This window comes from Charadrius vociferus, unplaced genomic scaffold (assembly GCF_000708025.1).
Source record: "Charadrius vociferus isolate BGI_N301 unplaced genomic scaffold, ASM70802v2 scaffold114, whole genome shotgun sequence".
Taxonomy (NCBI): Eukaryota; Metazoa; Chordata; class Aves; order Charadriiformes; family Charadriidae; genus Charadrius; species Charadrius vociferus.
Genome location: NW_009647949.1, coordinates 210,970 through 234,005, shown reverse-complemented (window position 1 = coordinate 234,005; position 23,036 = coordinate 210,970). Strand labels below are relative to the sequence as shown.

Here is a 23,036-nt window from a genome sequence, read left to right as displayed (position 1 = left end):
GGGGGAGAGAGTTTGTAAACTCCACCTGAATGTTGGACTTGATGAAACATCAGTGCTAAGAGGAATGGAAAAAAAATAAAATAAAATAAGAGATTACATTATTCAGAACAAAGTGTTTTAGATGACCATTTTATAATGTGTTAAAGCATTTCTAAACCATGTCATACTGACATACTTAAATTTTGGTATAATGCCAAAAACCTTCAGGATCAACCTTAATGTTTGAATTACAACCTGAAGAATTCAGGGGAATAATGAAGAGATTAGCAGCTTTACAGCTTACTGAAAATCAAACGTGTCCCAACAGAACAGAGTTTAAATGTTTGTAATCATAAATCGGCTCTATAATTGCATTATGGGACCATGTTTGGTCATTAAGGGTTAAGGCAACAATAATTTTCTTGTTTGATACAACAGAGACAGTTTAAAGCTCTTTGTTTGTTTGTTTGTTTTGTTTTCCTCATGGCCTCATCTGCATTTCTTCTTTTTTGAATTAACACCCCGGAGCCCTCAGTCCATATCAGGACATACATTGAAGATGACTTCCCTGATTTGACTCACATTGTGCGTGATCCCTGAGGAAATGTACCTGTAGCTATCTTCAGATGCTCTGCCATACCTCCACCATCCTTGCTAGTGATTCTGTGTGTCCACAGCATTGGTTTATAAACACAAGGCATACCTTTGAAAGCTCGCTCACTTTGAAAGCTGGGCCTGTATGTGGCAATAATGTGGACCCAAAGATGTCTTCTAGCAGAGAGCACAGCCCTGTGCTAGGGGAAATAGGCTAAATTACTAAGTTGCTGAGCAAGTGGTCGTGGGAGGTCTATGGAGAGGACTTTACTGGGGACCATGGAGTATGGTCCTTTTACAGGAGTTGAACAATAGGTCAGGACTTTAAAAACATCTAGTATTTCAAGGCATTAATGAAGCTCTCTGCCATGCTGAAACTTGTCACCAGTGAGGTGAGGGGCTCAGTTACCCCAAGCCCTCCCATTCACTTCCATGGGAGGTGAATGAGATCCCACTGCAGGGACCGGCAGCATTTGTCTTGACTTGATGCCCCAGTGTGACGTAGCTGGTTGATGCTTAGACTTGTCCTCCTGCAACAGCTATAACCCTTGCCATAAAGCTCTTTAATAACACTTAGTTAAGCCTCAGAGTAGCATCTTTTTGTCAGGAAAGGTTTGATCTGGAGGCTTCACAAGTTTCGGTGTCTTTGAATGAGTAAAGTCAAGCTAGCAATATCCTTGATATCGGGGTACAAAGCCATGATGTGGTTCACCTCACTGTAAGGGAAAAGGGAGCACAGGTCCCTGTGTATGTTTGCTTGCTGGGCAGATGGTGGCTTCACAGCTGGGGCGGGCCAGTAGTCACCATAAGAGGCATCGGGGTAAGCATGGGCTTTCCGGAAGAAGCCCAGCCCATTGCTGGAGTCCAACAGAAAGGGTTGCCCCAGGGGCCGGCTGGGGAAACGGTGATGCTGCTGCTGCAGCTGATGCTCGCCGTAAAAGTGAAGCGGGTCAGGGGGAAGAGCTGCAGACTGCGGCAAAACGTGGGGCTGAGTCTCCAGGCCCTGTGTGTGCTGAGTACCACCAGGGACATAGCGGCTCCTCTGACCCACGCCATGCATGCCGCAGCACTCCTGGGGCCAGCTGGCATCTGGGCACATCCCGCTCCGTGCAGGCGGGAGCACTGTTTGCTGGAAGGGGCATCCCGGTAGGCAGGTGTGGTCCATGGGGCTGCTATGGGGGTGACGAAGTGAGTAGGGGTTATGCCTGAGGTCACCACAGCAATGAGGGCTGTCCATCACGTCTCTGTCCTGAGAGGTGTGCAGGGACCGATTGTAGCTGTAGGTGTCCTCACTGATGGCCAGTGCTGACATCTTCTCCAGGAGCAGCTGGTCTCGCAGCAGCTCTGGCTGTAGCGAACGCTGGTCCAGCCCCAGTTCAGAGCCAGGGACACCAGCCCAGGCACCGGACAGCTGCTCAGGACAGCTTCCCCGGGACCACCCTTGGTGGCAGCAAGCCCCTGTGCAGCCGCTGGCTTCTGGCAGCGTTTCTGTGCCGGCATCAGGTGGTGCGGGCTCTTCTCCTGTCCTGTACGGCGAGTGGTTACGCTTCTCCTCCTCTTTCCCACAGCTTAATGGGACCCTTATTTTGGCCCTGAGCTCATCAGCAACAGAGAGCTGAGCTTGATGAGGTCTCTCTGGGTGGTAAAATTTGCATTTATTGCCATAGGTGCATTTTTTACCTGAAAGAATAAAAAAAAAAAGCAAACAGGAGGTTGTCACCAGCACCCATGTCAGTTAACATACACTTCTCCCCAGCTCTGTGCATTTGCAGGGGCGTGGGGAGCACAAACAGCGAAAAGGGGAAGTGCTACTTTCCAATTGAGTACTTTTGACCCCAGATTTAAATACTGCTGCCCGAAACAGCAGGGTGAAGCAGCAGTGAAGGGAAGTCCCTGCTATTTTGGAAGTGTCTGAAATTTATTAATGTTCTGGTTGCCATACTCAGTCAAAAGGTTGCTTTAAAAAAAAAAACATGCATAGGGATTTACCTCTGAGAAGCCTCCATGTGAGTGGAAGGCTGTTGGGAGGGCAGAGAGGGGAAGCGTTTGTATGCCACAATACAAGTCCAGGCTGCAAAGTGAAAAGTGTGTGCAGGCTGGGGAGCTGGGGGGGAGTCAGCACGGCCAGGGCGCCTGTTTTGGGTGCCGCCTGCAGGGGAGGATGGAGGAGCCAAAAGCAGCTGCTGCCTTTGTTGAGGCTGAAGCCACTTAAGCAGGAGAGGAAAAAAGCATCCCACCCGTGAGCAGCCCAGACCCAAGGCCCCACCACACGCAGCAGGACAGCACGTGGCCATGGTGCCTGCCCTTAGCTGAAGGAAAGCGCCGCTGGGAAGCCAGGCACAGGAAGGAGAGGGGTGGCAGTTCACAGCACAGAGAGAAACCCACCATAGGGACAAGGCTGCCATTTTGGTTCAGGAAGCACTGGCTTTTTGCTGAGGAAGTTTTTAAGAGTGGGTCCATGCCGGCCTAAGGGATCATCAGGAGGCATAAACCTGAAAAAGGAAAAAGTCATGGGGCAGGGGGTAACAAAAATACCTCAAGCTTTTGGAGCTAAAGTGCCATCACAGCTTGTGGCATGAGCTTAGGGCAGAAAATCCTTGTGATCCTTTTGCGGCCTGGCCGTCGGGAGTCAGGCTGCGTTACTAGACACAGTGCCCTCCTGCCTGCAAAGACAACAATGCTTCAGCTTCATGTAGTTGTCATTTTTTTTCTAGTAACTTGAAAAACTGGAAAGCACGGTGACTTGGCGTAGGTCCGGCCAACCAGTGGTCCCAGCCATTGCAGCAACACTTCCTTTTTCTCTGAAGCAGCAGCAGCAAACTCTTCTGTGGTGCCAGCACTGCGGTCCTCACCATCAGCTCCGTTCCCTTTTCTCTTACTAAATACTCGGAGAAGAACGAGGATTAAAAAGCCAGCAGTCAATTCAGAGCTACAGCTGATCATGCACATGGGGTGATAAACAAGCCCAGCCTTTTTCAAGGACTCAGTAAAGGCTTCCTGGTACAAGGCCTGCAAAATGCTCAGATAAAACTGTTTATTCTTCTGTGCCAGTACCTGAATGCGGTTCTTCAAGAAGAAAACTAATTAGCAACTCTGGACTTGTTTGCAAATGAATCTGCACTGCACTCACCCATGGAACAACTCACTGTCGGATGAAGGGCATTGCAGGCAGGAGGGGAAGGGAGGCACTCAGGGAATTTGGTTATCCACATAACGGAACCGAGACCTTCAACTTCAGGCTGTGGTTTTAGAGAGGTTCCCAAAGCTGTGCAAGAAGGTCCTACTGAAACTATTCAAATGCGCTTTACAGTAACAGCTAGACTTTCTGAGGGAAGGGTTCTGAAAAGGTCTGGCAATCCCTATGAAATAGGAAGGAAAATATCATATAAATATTTGTAACCCTGAAGAAGCCTGGTGGAGCTGGGCTGAATGGAGCTGGACAGACCAGAGATTTGAGAAATACAGTATGCTGATGTTCAGCGACTGCATTTCTGTGAACAATGTTACAGGGAAACTGAAACCCAGTGCCAAGCACTCCCATCCAGTTTTGGTGGTGGGAGAGCCGAGTCTCCATCCTGACCCATGGAGAGAGCCACTGTGTGAGTTGGTGTCTCCACTTGCACTCATCCGTGCACACTGGATGTCTCCGAGTACATTTCCCCAGCCAAACTGGTGGCTGACAAACACCTCTGCTACTAGGAAACTCAGACAAGAGTAGTAGGTCCAGGCTGAGGAGCGTGCAGCTCAGCCTCGCGGGCACGGTGCAAGTGCCTTAATGAAAACCTTCCCAAGTGGGGATGGTTAAGGGCCAGATAGACCAGCTTCTTGTCTCTCTTATTCTAGAAAGTTATGATTACAAAATCATAGGAAAAAGAACTGTTCTGCCTTGTAGAGGACTTAAAAATACTGCCAGAGAGCCAGCCTTCTCTCACGGATTTAATTTGGTTTCTTATAGGAAATAGAAATTAAAAGATACCAAGCCTTGGGTTAACACCCCCGTTTGGATCAGCAAAGCTGGTCACTAATGCTGCCATTCAAACAGAGAAGTTCATTGAAGAGTGACATGGGGGGTTAAGATCAAAGCTGGGGGAACAGGGACTAAAGAAATGAGATAAGAAAAGCTGCGGTAAATTCCTTTCAGAGAAAAAGCTCGGGTACTCTGCTACCAGTGGGAGGTGCACTGATGTTAGAGCTGACTTGGCCCATAATGTTTAAATTCAAGATTGTTGAACAACTGCCTCTTACCTGTTACTGACAAAAGAGTACATGAGTAGTCGCTGCTCAATAAACCATTTCCACTCGGGGTTTTCATTCTGGAGATCCCGGTAATGATCATTGGAAACAATGACTCCGTCTTTCTCATAAGCAACTTTCACTATATAGCGATCATCGTAGCAAACTACCCTCTTGCCTTTCACCTTCCGGGACGGGGTGTATACAAGGATCGACTGCTTTTCAAGCTCTTCAAGAATGTGCTGATCTGGTGGTGTGGTTGGCAGAAATAGAAGGGGAGAAAATAAAAATTAAAAAAATAATGAATTAGTCATGATCAGGTCTCAATTGCATGCTAGAAACCTACAGGAATCTAAAGATGTTCCAGCACTGTAGGCATCTTAAAGCTGTGTGATTTTCCGATGCACTGATATCTGGTGGTTGTTTGGCAACTTGAAAATTAGGTCTTTTGCAGAAGTATCTAATCTTAAAATTTGAGATACCTTTTTAATTTTTAAGCCTTATCCAGAGAAGGATGGCTTGAATTCTACACCAGAGATACGCTGAATTTGAACCGCTGTAGTTCCCTTTTTACCCCACTAGATGCTAGAAGGCTCATAGCCAGCCCTGGTTTGATTGTTACGAGGAGATAAAATGTGCCTGATGATAAAATAAATAAATAAACACACTGCTGCTGCTGCCGTTGAGGACACTCTGGCTTCTTGTCCTTCCTGCTACACCGAAAGACGGATCCCCAGCTGCCTCATCTGCAGCTGCAGGCATACATCTGGCAGATTTATTTCCATACAAACTAAATCTCACCACCCTCCACAAACTTCAGATGGTGCATTTCCTTCTCCTTGGAGAGGAACCCACGTAGCTCCTGTATTGGGGTAACAGGCTAACAGATAATAGTCATGCAGTAGTGAATGCTTCAGAAACTGCCACCTTTGGATAATGTGTGAAACGATGCTGTTGTCTCCTGGCTGGCCTTAAAAGCTCTGCAGACTTGTTGCAAGCTGACAAACTCGCTCTCTCTTTAACTCAGCTGGCAGCAACTTGTGCTTCTAAAGCAGAAGGCTCAAAGCAGTGTGACGTAGCTGCTAGCCAGGAGCGTGTGGCAGTAAATTAATGACTAATTTAAGTGATGTTATCTTGATATGCAACTTGCACTGTGCTTGTCTTTACAGAGCAAAACTGTACTGGACTCTTCACACCCCTTGCCTCTAAACTGCACCTAACGGTTGCCAAATTATGCCCAGGATGGTCACCTACCAGCAATTGGACTGTCTTGTCGAGGGGGCTCCTTTCTCCAGAGTGGGACAAAAACCTTGATATACGTGTGCCCCCTTTCTCGAAACCAATCCACTGCCAGTTGGATCCCCCAGCAGGAGAATATCTCTTTGTTTCCATGACTATTAAAAAAAAAAGGAGGAGGATGGTGAGGCAAAGCTTTCAAGAAGCTTAGAGTTCTCTTTAACCAAGCCAGTAATTAAAAGGCAAAACAAACAGCTTTTGTGTAATTCACCACTTTCCAAGAAAACAACCTGGCAGGGTGTCCTGGTTGGACAGATCCAAACACTTCCTCCAGCAGTTTGGATACTTAAAAACAGAGGTATCCTCTCCCCCATTTCTATGACTGGCCTGCTACTTCCATCTGTATCTGGATGGACTTGGGTCCTAAAGTACCAGCAAGATCCTAGGCTGTGTCAGACCCTTCATGTGCCTTGTCTGTTAATGGTTTGAGGAGTCAGAGTTTCTTCCACCACAAGCAGAAACCCATGAGGCTCTCCTACGAGAAACAATGCGTTGGAATTTTCTTCTGTGGTAAGTGACATTAGGGATTTTAATGTCTGAGGCAGCTGCAAATGTGATCGAAGATCATTCAGCTGCAGACCACTCTTGGAAACAGTAGTCAAACTGTGAGGGAGGGAAAACTGTAAGAGGCAGGATGGCAAATATGGAAAACCTAACCCAGGACACCAAAAAAGGGATAAGATCTAAGTGGAGATAGCCACAGGCACCTCAGTGCCATCTTTATCTTGCCCTAGTGGGTGGATTTTCCTACAAAGAGGTAGGAAAACCCTAGGATGGGTGCTGTAGAGGATACAGGCAAAGTGGGTTCTGGAGAATTATCAATATTCATAGAATCATCGAATTGTCTAGGTTGGAAGGGCCCTTTAAGATCATCTAGTCCAACCATCAACCTCACACTGCCAATGCCACCACTAAACCATGTCTTTAAGTACCACATCTATGCATCTTTTAAATACCTCCAGGGATGGCGACTCCACCACTTCCTGGACAGTCTGTTCCAGTGCTCGGTAACTTCTCAGGTGAAGAACATTTTTCTAAGATCCAATCTAAACCTCCCCTGGTGCAACTTGAGGCCATTTCCACTTGTCCTATCACTTGTGACTTGGGAGAAGAGGTCTACCCCCACCTCGCTACAACCTCCTTTCAGGTAGTTGTGGAGAGCAATAAGATCTCCCCTCTTTCTCCAGACTAAACAACCCCAGTTCCCTCAGCCACTCCTCGTAAGATGTGTCCTCCAGACCCCTCACCACCTTCGTTGCCCTTCTCTGGACACACTCCAGCACCTCAAAGCCTTTCTTGTAGTGAGGGGCCCAAAACCGAACACAGTACTTGAGGCAGGGCCTTACCGGTACTGAGTACAGGGGGACAATCACTTCCCTAGTCCTGCTCACCACACTATTCCTGATACAGGCCAGGATGCTATTGGCCTTCTTGGCCACCTGGGCACACTGCTGACTCAGATTCAGTCGGCTGTCCACCAGCACCCCCAGATCCTTTTCTGCCAGGCAGCTTTCCAGCCACTCTTCCCCAAGCCTGTAGTGCTGCATGGGGTTGTTGTCACCTAAGTGACACAGAAAACCCCGCCAAGAAAAACAATTTGGGGTGATATCCTTCCTAAGTTTCTCTCACACGCACTGAAAGTTCTTACTCCTTGTCATTCTCGTATCTAAAATTTGACTACAGTGCAGTGCACATGTAAAGGAAGAAAATTTTTCAACTACCTCTGCACAAGGAAACAAAACCAAACTCTACACTAAGTCCTAAAATGGACAAACGTCCTCACAGTATCTACAGAAATCTCATCCTTGTACTTTGAGCTTTCTCGGTAATATCACCAGTCTCACTCAGGCTTTCACCTCTGCAGAATGTACTTGTAAATGACTCTCTTGGTTACTACACCTACCTGCAGTGACAAACCAGTCAAGGATGATGCTGCTGTCTTAAATGCTTCTCTCCCCACCATCCCCCAGGAATTCAAGTGTAGGTTCTGCCTACATCAGTTTCATAATCAAAAGCTCCATCTTACACCTAATAAAAGTTTCAGTGCTGGAATGGTGACCACAAATGAAAAACAGTGCAGTTTGGAGGGAAACCCTGGTTGTTATTAATAGCTACCCAGGCAATAGGAAGTCTTGGAAAAAAAAAACCAAAACCAAACACCAATAATAAAGGGTCTGAAGTGCTCAACACATCTAATGTCCATTCTACAGCAACTGTCCTATTTGGTTTTAAAGGACAAGGTCTGCGCAGGATAGGTATAAAGTCACCTGAACAGGTGAATTGCAAGTGCCGATGCCTTTTTGAGATAACTGCCTTTAAAAGGAAGTCTAGGTACATCTTTAATGCCGATGACTCAAACAAAGTTCAACAGCAGCCTGCTTTAATATTGACTACTCGTATATATAAAGCTGACGCTTGAGGAAAGTAATTCTGGACGTATCCCCAGTGCAGAAGGTAAAGCAGTCAAGCACAAGTGATTCGGCCAAAAGGCCGAGCAGAACAAGAGAGAAATGTAAGAGAGGCACCTGGAATTGTTTCTCAGCATTATCAGTTAATCCAGTTGCTGCTGTATTGCTACAGCCAAACCTGAGGAATGTGTATCTAAAATAGTATGTGCACACATGGTGCGCTGCAGTGTCGACACAGCGGAACACCATGCCTGCCATGCAATGGAGACGGGGCTTTAAAACTTCTCATTCTCCTGCATGGTCAATTTGTGTTGCCTGATGACAGATCTGTGGAACTCAGTCCCATCACTCTCTGTCCTGTCAGCAACAGGATAAGTCATACTTGGGTCACAGATCAGCAGGGCCCTTCTCTCAGAAACCAATTCGTTTTTAAATTGTGGAATTCAAATGCTTTCAAGAAGACATTTAGTCAAAACAATTCCTTTTGGAAACTTCAAATGGACCCCTCCCTACCTGGTCACGACACAGCATCAGCCACAGCTTTGGCAGAAGCTATGAGAGAGCTATGAGAGAGCCTAACGCAGAACTCCACTGGCCTAGGAAAAGCCTTAAAAACTGGGTGTAAGCACAAGCGCTAGACTAGATAGCCTCTTTGGTGTGCAGCGAATGGGGTTATGACAGTTCCCTTTTCATATTAACACAACTCAATTTATTTTTTTCCACTAGCCTTGCTAAACCGTCCTGCCCACCTCCCATGGAGGGGCTGGCAGACAGCTAAGTTTCTCATTACATCTGATGGAAACGCAAAGTGTACTGAGACATCTGACTAGTGAGACTGGCTGGAGGCAAGGTTATTTTCCATTCGGTTTCTATGGACAGGCTGATTGATGATTGGAGACTGCCAGCTCACTTGCTTTATTACCCTGGGGCATATACATCCCTTTCAAAACCTTGCACCCTGCAATGGGCCTTCCACACCAATTCTGAAGTGTTCCAGAAACACCAGTCCCAAGACAGAAGTACAAATGCTTGAGCTGCTTTTCTCTATCCAAGCAACACACTGCCTTGCCAAGCTTCAACTTTTTGACAGCTTCATCCCTAAACTGCTGCTTCTCCTGCACTTTTATGGTTGTTGGTGTTGATGATGACGATGTTTTCACGGCAAGGAAACCTAACATCCCATTTCCCTGACTATGCTGCAAACAGCCCTTCTCCGTCTGACAACAGCAAACCAGAAAAATTAAAACAAGGATACCAAAATCACTCACCAAGTCCATCCCATTAGCCAAAGTAAATGTCATTCAGCACCACTCTAGAAAAGCATCTAGGAGAGGAAAGCAGCTCCTTCCAGGCTGTGTTTGTTCAGTAGGAACTAACAAGCTCAATAGTCTTCTCCATCGTGCCAAGTGGTCTTCAACTTTATCAAGACAGAGGTTGGGGATGTCTGAGAGGAGTTCTAAAACCTTTGCCTGTTTGAAACTCAAAAATACTTCACATTCCTCTGATTCCTTTTAGGTGAAAGATGAGGAATCCATGGCAGAACACTAGCCTTCAATAATCTAGCAGGCAAACATCTCTAAGCCTAAAATTTTGGAAATTATTCTTCAAAAATATTTAAATTTTGTATGCCAGAAGCATGAGTGGCTTCTTGAAAACCCATTTAGGTGGGCATGCGGTCTAGGAAAGCGATATGACATGCTAGCTGAAGCCATCTGCTGCACATACCTGTAATGACATTTGGTTTAAATAATCTCTGTCTAGCAAGCTCCCGTGCGTGGGCTTATGCAGCAGGATGGCCTCCGAGCTTTCCCAGTGTACTCCAAGCTCCAAACATGCACTCTCTCATTAGCCACCAACCTCGTCTGGGCCTCCTGCTCAGTGGTGGAGGTGCATCTTCTGCCATCTTGGAAACAATGCTGTTCTCTGCCTTTTCACCTCTGCCTGCTCTAAAAAAGCTCTGGTAAATCGCTGAGGACAAGGTTGTGCCAAGAGAATGGAGCACATGGCCAGTCAGGGGTAGCGTTGCCCCTAACACAATGACAGGGCAGGTGCTCAGCTCAGCCACTCTGCCTGAACGGGTCCTCATTTCTTTTGCAGAGAGGCAAGAAGGACACCCTAAGGAGGGTCTAGGGTGAAAATGCAAATGGGAGCACGAGTTCCTAATACCTGGCTACCAAGCTCATGGCCCAGCCAAGGCTAAGCAATTTTGCTCTGTTCATAGAATCATAGAATAGTTTGGGTTGGAAAGGACCTTTAAAGGTCAGCTAGTCCAACCCCCCTGCAATGACCAGGTACATCTTCAACTCGATCAGGTTGCTCAGAGCCCTGTCCAACCTGACCTTGAATGTTTCCAGGGATGGGGCATCGCCCACCTCTCTGAGCAATCTGTTCCAGCATTTCACCACCCCCGTGTATTTCTCACTGCTCGGGAGCTGCCCTGACCGAGGAAGCCCTTGTTGTCGGATGGGATTTCTCCCTTCATCCAGAAGATGGCATAATTTACTTAGTCGCCAGTTGCTCTGGTTGTGCTTGTCCTCTTTGCCTTCTAACCAGAGGGGATGTGGTCTCATCTCACCTCACACCAAAGCTAACCGAAGGAGGAAGCCCTCCTCCGCCCTGTCCCACCCTGCGAGGACGGGCTTGGCCATGCTGAGCGGGAAGGGAAGTTAACAGGGAAAAACAGTGGAGAGCCAGTGCGTCCTGGACTCTCAACTGCCAGGGCCTCTGGCTGTTCGTATTGCTCGGGTAAGCCGAGGCCAACCCGCTGCTGTCCTTGGACTTCCCGTCCACAGGGATGTGCCAGGCTCCCCATCAGTGCGAGTGCTTTCACAGTGTCAGGACACTGCTTAGGAAATGTAATTGGCCAGGATGGGTTGCTATGAGATTTCCCAGAAACAGAGTCAATTAAGGAAGAAACAAGACTATTTAGTACAAAAGTCAACTATTGATTTCCTGATATTTCCATCATAATGAAGCCAAACCGAAAACCAACAAAAATATACAAGCTGGGAACATTGCTGGGGTTTACTTGCAAAGCAAAACAGTACAATTGTGATGTTGTTAGGAACCACAGCCACCCGTCTTTATGTTCCTTCTCCTTCTTAAGCTAGCTGGGTTGTTCTATCTATCTGGTCATCAGTTTTTCCTGGAAACACCTCAATATACAGGTTCAGAAATCGCAGGTACCCATTTGAAAAGGCAGGAAAACATCAAGAGTGAACTAAAAGGGAGGGAGAGCTGCTGAATCATCCTGCCATAAACAGCAGTGGTTAGCTAGCTGGTGGGTTATAAAAGGTCAAAATGCAGAGCGAGCCAGTGATTGCATTTGGCGTGCGTATTTATGGGCATCGAGATAGCAGGTCCCCAGAAGCTGTGCCTCAGCCAAAGAACAAGAGCAAGCAGTGGTTCATACATTATACATCAAATACATCAATGCACCTCTCACCTGAAGAAAAAAACATACTTCAAGCCATCACCTTTAAAATTCAAAAGCTTCAGAGGAAGAGAGCTCCTTTTTAGGAAACAGAGCTTACCTCATTGCAACATTGCTGCCATCGATCACAATGGGTCTCAAGTGGTCAGAAGAATCACTCTCATCTTCTCCAAGCAACTTCGACCCTTGTGAAGTGCCACATGATCCACGGGCAACAAGTTTTAGCTGGGAAGGTTGAGCCTGGCTCTCCAGAGCTTGAGGTTTGCTCCCCATCCGAATCAGTTCTTTCAGCACATCATCCTCCAGGGCCTCTTGGCCCAGGTTCTCCAGCACTTTGCAGATGTCCTGCTTACCATAGCCCAGCTTGCAGAAAAAATCCAGCTTGCTCTGGTGCACTTCCACCCCCGTCGTAGAAACTTTTCTGGAGCGTGGTGGCACTGGCTTGCTAGAAAGTGAACTGGCCAGTGCCATCCTAGCAGGCATTTACGTTCCTTTAAACCCAGTGCTCCTGTCTTCCCAGTCTTCTCCAACAGGCATCAGCTTTAGGTGCAGGAAAGACTAGAAACAACAAAACCCAAGCGTTAAGGAAGAATGTGCAATCTCAGTTATTTGCCTAGTGCACAGCAAAGAGACTATCTGATCTGCTGGCTTCTCTCTGAAGAGACTGTCTGGTCTTCTCTCAACATTTCAGCGCTTTTCTGCTCCACTCTTATTTATAAAAGCACTGGAGTGTCCCGTGCAATGTTTGTCACTCTCCAGGCATTATGTCAGACAGGTGTCATCCTACTTCATGAGCTATGCAAGCCTGTCTGTACACCGACACGCTGTATGCGTAAGTTTGTTCTTCAGACTTATCTCACAGGAAATGATATAAAGGACGGTGTAACCGGGGATTTTCAATTTGCTCAGTGTGGTTTGTGAGCCACAGATAAAAATCTGTCAAATGTTGTTGGATGAGCTCAGATGCCATAGCAACCTAACAAGTATAGCACAATTCATTGAGTGATTTAAGGAAACAAGTTGTTTGCAAAGTAGCTGGGAATTCTGAACTTTTTTTTTATAGTTTTGTATGTGTCTGTGCATGTACACACAGGCATACCTTATGAAATTCTGTCACTCATCTGTTCCGATGATGCCTGACTTACTCTTTTCCTGTTATTTGCTATGTCAGTGAGGGGTTTTATATTCAGAGAAGCGGTTTGTTTTTTGAAAGCTGCTGGGGCAGTGGTTGGAAGCAGGCAATCGGAAAAGCGTTTCGTTTTCACTTAGATTTATTGCCATGAGAAACTGGTAATTCAGAAATGAGTATGCAGAAGTAGCAGAAAGCTACTTCAGGCTTCTCCAGAACTGCACTATTTACATTTCTGGTCTACCCAGTAAATGAAGGTGATGGGCAGCAGACACAGGCATATCCGGAGCTGCTTCAGCCCAACAAGCGTGACAAGAGCAGGACGTACATGGTGACCACTCATCCATCAAGCCAAACATCTTCAGCCACTGTTCGTGTGCTTGCACCAAAGCTCCTCTCACCACACCTCTGCAATTATTCATGCCACCTGAATAAAAGCCATGGCTGGTTCAGCTACCCACACGTAGGATGCAAGGACAGCCCTCTTCCTTTCACTAATTGCGGCCAGCAAATGACGCAGAATTGTCTGACCAAACAACTACCTCCACGATGAGCCCAGAGCCATAATGACATCGCACCCACCAGCTCCCCTTCCCAGCCCACCCCACACGCCGCCGGCCACTCCCTGCCCAGCAATGGGCCAACTCCAGGAGCTCAGAAGCCGAAACCGTCTGTAGGAAGGCACAGGGGGACTGGAGACAGGGAGACGGGAGAGGAGCGCGAGTGCAGCTCCTCCCTGAAGCATTAAGGGTCTCCCTGGCCTATGGGGAAGAAACCTGCATTGGGTTCAGTTGATTTAAAATCAATTTGTTCAGTAGGAAAAACTGATAATTAGTTATTAACTCCACCTCATACAACTTTGACCTTTACTTTTCTACAATAGCATTATAACTTCCAGGTATTCTTCTGGGGAAGAAATCTGGCACTCTATTAAAAAGTGACAAATATCATCAGTAAAATAAAAAACACCTTAAGTATGTCACATACGTAAGTATGTCACATATGTAAGGGGAAAGCAGTTACCATGTGTATTTTTCTATCTAAACGAAAACGCTGCTTATTTTAGCTGTGGGCTTGATGGGTTTTCCTCACAGCGCGCTCCACAAGTGTCGCAGTTTTTACACCTAATCCTTGCTTTTAATTCACTGACTGAAGATGAAAAGGAATTTGCCTGCTTTATTACTGAAATGGTTTCTCATCTTTGAAATAACTACTGAAACACATTAATGTATCTTTGTACCTGAACATAGCTGAAAATGTCGCAACTGGGCTGGCGATGTAACAAACCCTGCTTCCACGTGTGCAGTCAGTGGCTCCACACACTTAACACACATATTACTTGATTTTTTTTTAATGTCTAAATTATTTTAATAAATTATTGTAAATGAAAAACTTTAGTTGCTACCTGTCCTCAGGTTGAAAAGAAAATATTTAATACATATTTTAATACCTATCACTACTGTTTTTTAAATGTGTACTTCTATCTATTCGGATGCTTTTTCATGGTTTGTTTATTTTGTTTTTTAATATCAGAGCAATTTCCCACGTTCGCATCACGTTGCGTTGTGCGTGTGTTTGTCCTGGATTTCATCAGAAAGTAGGCTCAATTCAATCCTTCACAATTCTACCTGACACTTTTCCAGCTGCAGAGGATGCAGAAGCTATGTCCGTCTCGCCGCCTGCACCTCGCAGCCCCCAGCAGCAGCAGCAGCACACGTGAGCACGTGCCGGATGAAGGTTGCTCACCACATCACTTTTCCAGCCCCATCCCAGGAAGCCCCCAGGCCCGTGGTCCACGGCTGCAGCCTTTGCTTCCTGACAGGCAGCATTTTGCAAGGCTCGGCCCTTCCGCACAACCGCTGAACCCCCTTCAGTTTGGGGAGCCGGGGCAACGCACGGGAAGCGCTGGAGCTCCAGGTGGCTGCCTGGGGTCGATACGGTGCAGTATCAGCCATCACCAGCAACGCACTAGTTCGGCAAAGTTAACCACTGGATTTCTGCTGCCGTTTGGCCAAATATTAAAAGCGAGTAATACTGTGACTGCAGGGTTTTCACCACAGAGAGAAGAAGTTTGAATCCCTGAGATAAAAGCCTTGGTTACAGCCAACACTGAGGTCACCTTCCTAAAGAGAGAATTAAAGGATAATAAAATCACTAGCTTACACGCTAGTCAACAGTCAGTAGTGTGCCCAAGTCCAACAGGTCAGTTGGTTGCTTATAACCAGCACAAAAGCTTATGACAAGAGAAACTCTGTATCACAGAGTCCAGTTTTTACTATGACAGCTAAACAGGTTGTGAAATCCCATTTATAAACTTTATGGCTTTTGTTATCAGACTACTTAGATTTCCTCCTGCTGATTTCCTCCTGCCACTTTCCCCCCCCATCACTTCAGAGACCCTGTTGAGAAGCTGCTTTTGTTTTCCCTCCACTGTAGAGCCGAAGTCTTCTCATTTCCCGGCTAAATTTATCCACAGGTAATCGTGTGCCCACCCTATGTTCTAGGTTAAAAAGCACTCCTCTCTGCCTGCGTTGGGGTGCCCCCTCTCGCACATACATACACACACACACACACACAGAGGGAATGGCTTTAGCCATGTTTCCAAAATTCTATTTTAATCTTAACATTTTAGCTATTAAAAAAATTACTTTTGACCAAAATATTGAAAGACCTGTCAGGGTCTTCTCTCTTTTCTATATTTTGATAGATTTGGAAGATTAGAAAATAATAATTTGAACTTTTTGTAAAAACTTTTAAAAAAAAAAAAAGTAGTAGTTATATTCTAATTCCCCATTTTGAATGGCTTTAAAGAATAATTTTTGCCTAGTCCTTCCACCAGGTGTTTGCTCCACTTGCGCACAGTCAGAGCAGGACCAGGTGCCCCACAGGTGCGTGTTTAAGCAGCACCTCCGGCGGCCTCACTCGCTCCACAGAACCACAGTAAGGACCAGTTTGACTCAGGGGGAGCAGAGACTCCTCAAAGCCCCGTCCTGCCCGAGCGGTGGTAGCAGGCACAGAGGGGAACGCAGCCCCAGCCAGACCTGGCACTGGTTGAGGCAGAGCAGGTTTGGGTCCATCTCTAAACTAGACGTGTCCATGCTGAGTGACACGAGGAGGGCAGCAACAGCCCCCTGCCACAACAGTGCTCCCCCTCACACCTTAGGTCTGGGATGCTGCTTCTTCCTCCTGTGTCCCTGAGAATCATGCCGCAGACCACTTGAGCCCACCAGCCCATCTGAGCCCTTCCACGAGCTGTGTCTCTGACTTGCTCTGCTTTCAGAAAAATATGAATTTTTACTCTCACAAATTAGAGATGCACACGAACTCTTAATAACAAGACCAGTCATTTGTCATCTTGATGACTAAGAAGAGATTTGCCTTTTTCTTCCCCACCTTCCCGGCTGCGTTTGCCCAAAACCAAACAAAAGCAAACACCCCAGAGCATGAGCCCTGCGCACAGGTAGCCCCACTTGCTCCGCACCTTACCCGCCAGCTGTGATTTCTGCGTCCCAGCAAACCCACCCCACCATCTGCGAGCCAGAAGCTGGATCCAGAGCAGTACCGGGCTCACAAGGAAGTCGTCGCCCCGTATTTAGAGGCTTTATGGCAAGGCTGAGAGCAAACAAGTGCAGTGAGCAGGTTAGAGCTCGTTCTATAGGAAGGTTTTACTTCCTCATTTGGCTGGCAGAGCTCTCATTTAACTGCACAGGTTGATAAACTTTCACTTCATTTTTCAAAAGGAAGAAGAAGAAAAAAAGCAAAAAGAAGAAAAAAAGAGGTTCCTAATACATCTCAGTTCTGAGTCACAGGCAAAGATTAGTCAAACCCACTCTGGCAGGGATCCACAACACCGGGCAGTAAGAAAATGGCATAGGAATTCTGGGGCGAGTGAATTTTTCCAGCAGGGATGCTTATTTTAGCCTCATTCCTCCTGCATCTGGCAAATTTCTGACCTTCAGGGACACATGGAAAAAAAAATATTTAAAACATCAACATTGTGCTTCACAACCTGACATTGCAAAGCCTCATTCAAACACCTCCACACCTGAGGGAACCTGCTCTGGGAGACTACAGTAAAATATAAAAAACCAAAGCAAACGCCCAACCTACTGGTGCCTCGATTGAAAGACTGCTACAGAGACACGCAGTCTGTCCACAGCAAAGACCAACGGGCGCTTCCCAATAGAAACCTGAGGTTTTCCCCTGCTTGTTCCTCACCTTGCTGCAAACAAACATGCCCCAAATCCACTTTTAGGCAGAGGGAAGGGTTGGAGTTGCGAGGAGGGGTTAACCTCTGGGACCCTTTGGATGCTGCTGACAGCTCTGCAGGTGCAGGTTTGGGGGTACCCCGAGAGCGCCTCTGCCACTGTCACAAGGTGACACACCAGAGCAGGGCCACCCTTTCCCGACCAGAAATTCCCCCTTACTTGCGTACTTTGCAGGAGGAAGCCAAAAGGTAGCCGAAACCTTGGTGGTGGCATCCTGTCTAATCCAAAGTCTGGTTGCTGGTGAGCAAGCCCGGCCCCAGCGGGTTCCAGTTGATGGTTACGCCTTTGCATCGCACCCGGGAACCCTCTTGGCCCCAGGCTGCCCCGCTGCTGTGCAGAGCAGTGTCCCCGCAGTCACAGGGCAAAAGGGCAGCGCACAGCCTGTTGCTTCAAGTGGCACAAAATTTCCTCTGATCCATAGAGGTCTGGCCGGGCAGGTTACCAGCTGCAGATAAAGGAAAGCATTCCTAAACTATACATGCCTGTTAGTTTTTGGCTACCCAGAACAGCCATAGAGGAGCCTTTGACTCCACGTGCCTGGAGTCTTCTCTGCATCTTCTCTGCTCCCTTTAAACTGGCAGAATGCCAAACAGCTCATCACAAGCCCACCATGGGGCAGTACGGTTGGAAAGGAAAGAGAAAGCTGCTGCATTATTTATAATTCAGAAAGGCAGCAGAGCAAAGCATACGACATCGCATGGTATCATTTTAACTCCTACTTCTCAGTAAAACGGGGTTTTTTACTACATAAATAAGAACAAACCAGAGCTTATAAAAAGAAACGAGAAGAAAATGAGATAATTTTGCACTCATCTTTCATTTGCAATGAAATGACTAAACCCGTCTACTGTAAAAAGCCGCAAGCAAAAAACTTCAACATCATTCAAATCATAGTCAGCCAGGAAGACCCTTACCCTGTTCCTGACATCTGTTAAGGGCCTTTACCTAGATGATCGCTAGTTGAGAGACAAAAGGCCATGCAAAATAAAGGATCATAATTAATCTTTCAGATGGTTTCAAACCCTTTCGCTCACCAGCGCAGATACACACTTGAGTGCCCAGGGCTGTGCTTTCAGTGTCCTGGTTTCAGCTGGGAAATTAATTTTTTTTTTTTTTCTAGTAGCTACTGTGTTTTGAATTTACTGTGAGAATAATGTTGATAGCACATGTTATTTTAGTTGTTGCTAAGTGATGTTTACGTTAGTCAAGGACTTTATCAGCTTCCCATAGAAGCTGAGAGGGAGCACAGACAGGACAAGCTGGCCAAAGGAATATTCCATACCATAGACATCATGCTCAGTATATAACTGGGGTTGGCCAGGGAGCAGGGATCACTGCTCACGACACCAATCATTGGGTGGTGAGGGCGACTTGTATCATTTTATTTTGTATATTCTTTTACCATTATTATCGTCGTTGTTATTATTTTTCTCTTCTGTTACTGTTCTATTGCACTGCCTTTCTCTCAGCCCTCCTTTTCTCCCTCTTCTCCCTACCCTGCTGGGGCGGGGGGGAGAGGGGGCAGCAAGCAAGCGCCTGCGCGGTCCTTGTTGCTGCCTGGGGTTAAACCACGACACGGAGACGTTTCCTTTCTCTGCTGTGCTCCCTTGCGCTGAGAAGCACGCTGAGGTTTCACAGATTTGTTGTCACTCAATGGTGTTATGTTCAAGAGCTACAGTGGGAGAGATTTTCGGAGGGGAAGATCCCCCCCGGCTACTGGGTGTTCCTGTGTTGAGCTGAAGGCTGAGGGTTGTGAAACAACTAGACCTTCACCGGAAAGAATCATTACCAACCTCAATACAAGATACCCTCGTTGTGACAGCTCCTGGAGGTTACGGAGGGGACCAAGCGTGACTCGTAAGGAGGCTTCCCGTGCAAAACTGCTTTCCTGATGGTGTTAGACCTTCGCATGGAAAAAAAACATTCTCTTGAAACTGGTAGTGTGGAACACCACAGGTGTTTTGCTCTACACACCCCAGTGAGCTATTTGCTTTGCTAAAGGAAACAGTCATTTATTGCATCAGCACCAGAGAAAAGCGTTATTACTGTCTTCCTCATCTGAAAAAGTTCACCTGCTGGGAAAATCAAACAAGCGTAGGTGGCCGTAGTATCACAGGGAAAATTCTTTAGCCCCTAACCAGCAGAAGACAGTCAGGATAAAGCAAGCGCTTAACCAAATGCAGGTCTATTGCCAGGAATATTTTAAATAGTTCCTGGAACTAATACATTCCCCATCCTTCCTCCAGCAAGAACATCTGCCTACTGCCTTCAGCAAGGCTCAGGTCAGACCCTCAGCCACACTCTCCATTCAATCTCCCGATCGCTAAGAACAAGAAGTCACCGTTACACAGTAGGAGCTACACTCCCAACGTTAAATACAGTTTTTACACATTATTAGGCAAAGTCTAGATATTTTCTGCCAGTGAAATTCTCTCCCTGTTAGGGACAGTGGAAATTTTGACTTGGAGACAGGTGTTCACCCCAAAAATGTACATCACTAACTTAACAGGTCCTGCTAGAGCGCTGCATCAGTTATTGCTAGGCAATCCTGTACTGATGCTGGTAAAGAGCCGGCATCTCCGGAAGAGGTATTTCTACATACTTGCCAAAATGATCACCTTTCCTCCCTCCCCAAAACTACGCGCCAGTAGTGAGCACTCTGTCTGACCACAGAACAGCGGGAACAGAGAAGAACTGGTTTCAATAGTAGAGCCAAGGGTAACTACTTCTACTTCTTGGAAAATTACAATCCCATTTTAAGATCTAATGAAGCAGGATCCCAACTTGGTTTTGCCTAAAATATCTATTTTTTTCCTCTGCCTTTTATAGAAAAAGATACTGCTATTACTCAAGTGTTTTCCGCTGGGTTTATAATAAAAAGCACCTTTTACAATCAGAAAGTCCCAAACAAGTTTCAAGTTCAAAAGTTTACTGCTGTTCAGCTTAAGATTTCAGAAAGCTCTTGGAACCGCCTTTCAGCTTCAGTGATTTATTGCATGCTTGGAAGACCTAAACTTTAAGATGGTTTTCTGATGCCTTTTAACACAGCTACCGTGTTTAACCAGGATGCTACCGGCTTGCTCATGGAGAAAATCCACATTCCATCAGCAACCAGACCGAGTTTTACACAAAAATACTGCCCTGTATCAAGTAATCACATAAATCTTCGTGTAATTTAACATTTCTCAAATTGCTTATGCTATCTCTATGTACACAACAAGTGATTGACAGAGGGGGAGAGACATTATCCACGCTCTAGGAAGCTTACAAGCAAAACCTGTAATCCTGTTGTCAAGATCATACAAGTTTTATCTGAAGGAAATCAGGCTATAGGAGGGTGAGATGAACAAAGGTAAGAGCAGCAACAGATTCAGAAATGCTTCTGAACTTCTTGTAAGTTTTGAATGTAACTTCTTAAATGTGCAATCAAAACTCTTGTCCAAATAACTAACAGTTTGGGGCAGGGGGCTGTGTGCTTTGTTTGGTTTGGGTTTGTTTTTTTTGTTTGTTTGAGTGGCTGTTGGGTTTTTTTTGACAAATGGAAGGAAGCAGGTACAGCTTTACTGACAGAGAGTAAAGATTCTTGGCAGCCCAGAACCAGGGACACACAGCATGCTCCCTCCAAGGGACTACGCAGAACTCTTTGGGCTCACATCCCAATGGAAGAGCAAACACACCAAGTCATCAGACCAAAATGGCATTTTGATGAAGAACACTTATGTGTTGCTGGCTCCCTAACCCACCCAGAGCACAGCCTGGGTTTATACTCAGAGTTTCATAAACACGCTCGAGATCTTTGAGAAAAGAAACAGGCAGCCACCAGCAAGAAGGCCGACAGCAATCAGGCAGAGCACACACCGGGATGAGCACTGGGTTATCATGAATGTTTTTGGGTAACTGCTTACTGTGTCACCCGTCCTGGAACACCAACCACTTGTATACGATACTTATGCTCCTTCTGCTCACTTGCGTGATGCCCACGGGATTGAAGAGACATCTCTGTTGCAAAACCCCAGCCTCTCTCACTTGCCTTTAGTGCTTTAAGACCAGACCCCATTCCTAACACGGTTTTGGTCAAGTCCACCTCAAGTCTACTGAGAACTAAAGGAACTGCAATGCATGACTACCAAAAAGGTCTCTAACTTCCTCTTATCCATGGAATGCAAGAGTTCATAGAGTCTGCATCGTTATTTCTAAGTTGCTAGAGATAAGGGAATCCAGGAAAAAACTATAAAGGAGCTGGTTTTAAGCCTTTAACCTGTGAACAGAGAGCCTAAAGCATGAAGAGCTCCCCTTCAAACAGGCCTCAGCTAAGTCAAAATGAAGCAGCTGATGTTTCTGCTGCGACATTTTCAAAGTTATTCTCAACATTATAGAGGAAGGTGGGGGTTTTTGTTCTGTTCTGTTTTTTAACTACCACAAGCACCAAAGGTCAATACTGAAACTAAGGCTGGAGATAGCATTTGACGAAAAGGAAACAAGGACAGGGAAGTGTGAACTTTCATTAGAATAAAACAAGTCAACTCTCCAGCTCCCGGATAATAAAAAGTCCTGCCCGCTCCAACACCTCTGGCAGGACAGGAACAGCAGGAAGTGTTTGTGGTTTCAACTGACCATACCTCTCATTCGTGTCATTTCCAAAAGAACCACATGTACGCAACGATAACTTCCGATGACCGTAGCAGTAAATCCCATCCAACTCGGAGTGCTCGGCCATCCACATGTGTACCAGGTGAACCGTGACCCCTCCACAGTGTTAGCAGGGTAGCCTAGAAATGCAGTCTTATTTAGCAGTACCTAAAATTAAGTACTTGCCTTCAAATAGGGTGATTTTATGCTGTCACATAATTTTGGAAACATCCACGTTTGAAAGTTTCATCTTAAAAATATAAAGAGGTAACTTTGTCATTCTGAAGACACTGGTTATATTTTTTAAAGCACTAAAGCATACACCTTTTGCATGTATTTGTTTTTTAACCTTTTATTCTGAAGATTCGTTGGCCACCAATGCAAATTGACCATTTACTTCCATATACTACTCATATAAACTTTCAGTTCTTAGGCATTTACCCATTACAAGAAAGAATAAAGCCATTTCTGCCGCAGAGAAGTGACCACATCCACCTGAAATGGGGTGTTCTTTTCTAAACAAGAAGTTCTGCAAGTCCCACAGGTGGTCGGGCGGCTAGCTGAAGCCTAGGAATGCCTGCTCAGACTCTTCATGCTGTTAAGTCACTCTTGTCGCCTCTCCCATAAGAGGATCTCTGGTGCTCAGCAAGAATCCAGCTTCTCTTAGAGTGGAAGCTTCCCCCCCTCCTCTTTCTATGCTTGCCATTGCCTAAAAGCAGCAAGAACTCAATTGCTTTACCATCTCCACATCCTTGTCAAATTTGGCCAGTGTTTTTTGCATGTTAAAAACATGCTGTGGGAAAGAACTGAAGACAGCATGACAGTGCAAACCCTGTCTCTTTAACAAAGCAGCCTAAAAGCAGGAAGAGCTAGAGAAAAGCTAGCTAGAGAAAACCTCAGCAGCACTACCCCAAATGCATCATATCCTGGAATAGTACAGTTCTTTGGAAGTCGTCTTATGCCCAGACCGAAGGCAGAAACCAATGGGAACAGTGAGCAGTGCTCAGCCCCAGGCCCCCCGACAGCCTCCCAAGCGCAGGCTTCCCATTTATTGCTCCTCTGGGACT

At 46.2% G+C, this 23,036-nt stretch overlaps 1 protein-coding gene across 1 annotated transcript; it reads right to left on the bottom strand.

Moving 5' to 3' along the window:
• Nucleotides 1-1,201: 1,201 nt before the first annotated feature.
• On the bottom strand, nucleotides 1,202-12,426 carry ZC3H12D (zinc finger CCCH-type containing 12D). Its single transcript, XM_009883288.1, has 5 exons — nucleotides 12,044-12,426; nucleotides 6,061-6,200; nucleotides 4,819-5,053; nucleotides 2,959-3,065; nucleotides 1,202-2,253 (listed from the first exon to the last, which is right to left on the bottom strand). Exons 1-5 carry the CDS (start codon nucleotides 12,424-12,426, stop codon nucleotides 1,202-1,204), a joined length of 1,917 nt encoding a protein of 638 aa, XP_009881590.1.
• Between the last annotated feature and the right edge of the window lie 10,610 nt (nucleotides 12,427-23,036).

Coding starts and splice junctions, on each gene's coding strand:
- ZC3H12D (XM_009883288.1), bottom strand. CDS start 12,426: ATGCCTGCTAGGATGGCACTGGCCAGTTCACTTTCTAGCAAGCCAGTG. Junction 5,054..6,060: donor ACAAGACAGTCCAATTGCTG/GTAGGTGACCAT, acceptor CCACACCACCAG/ATCAGCACATTCTTGAAGAG. Junction 2,254..2,958: donor ATGGCAGCCTTGTCCCTATG/GTGGGTTTCTCT, acceptor TTATTCTTTCAG/GTAAAAAATGCACCTATGGC.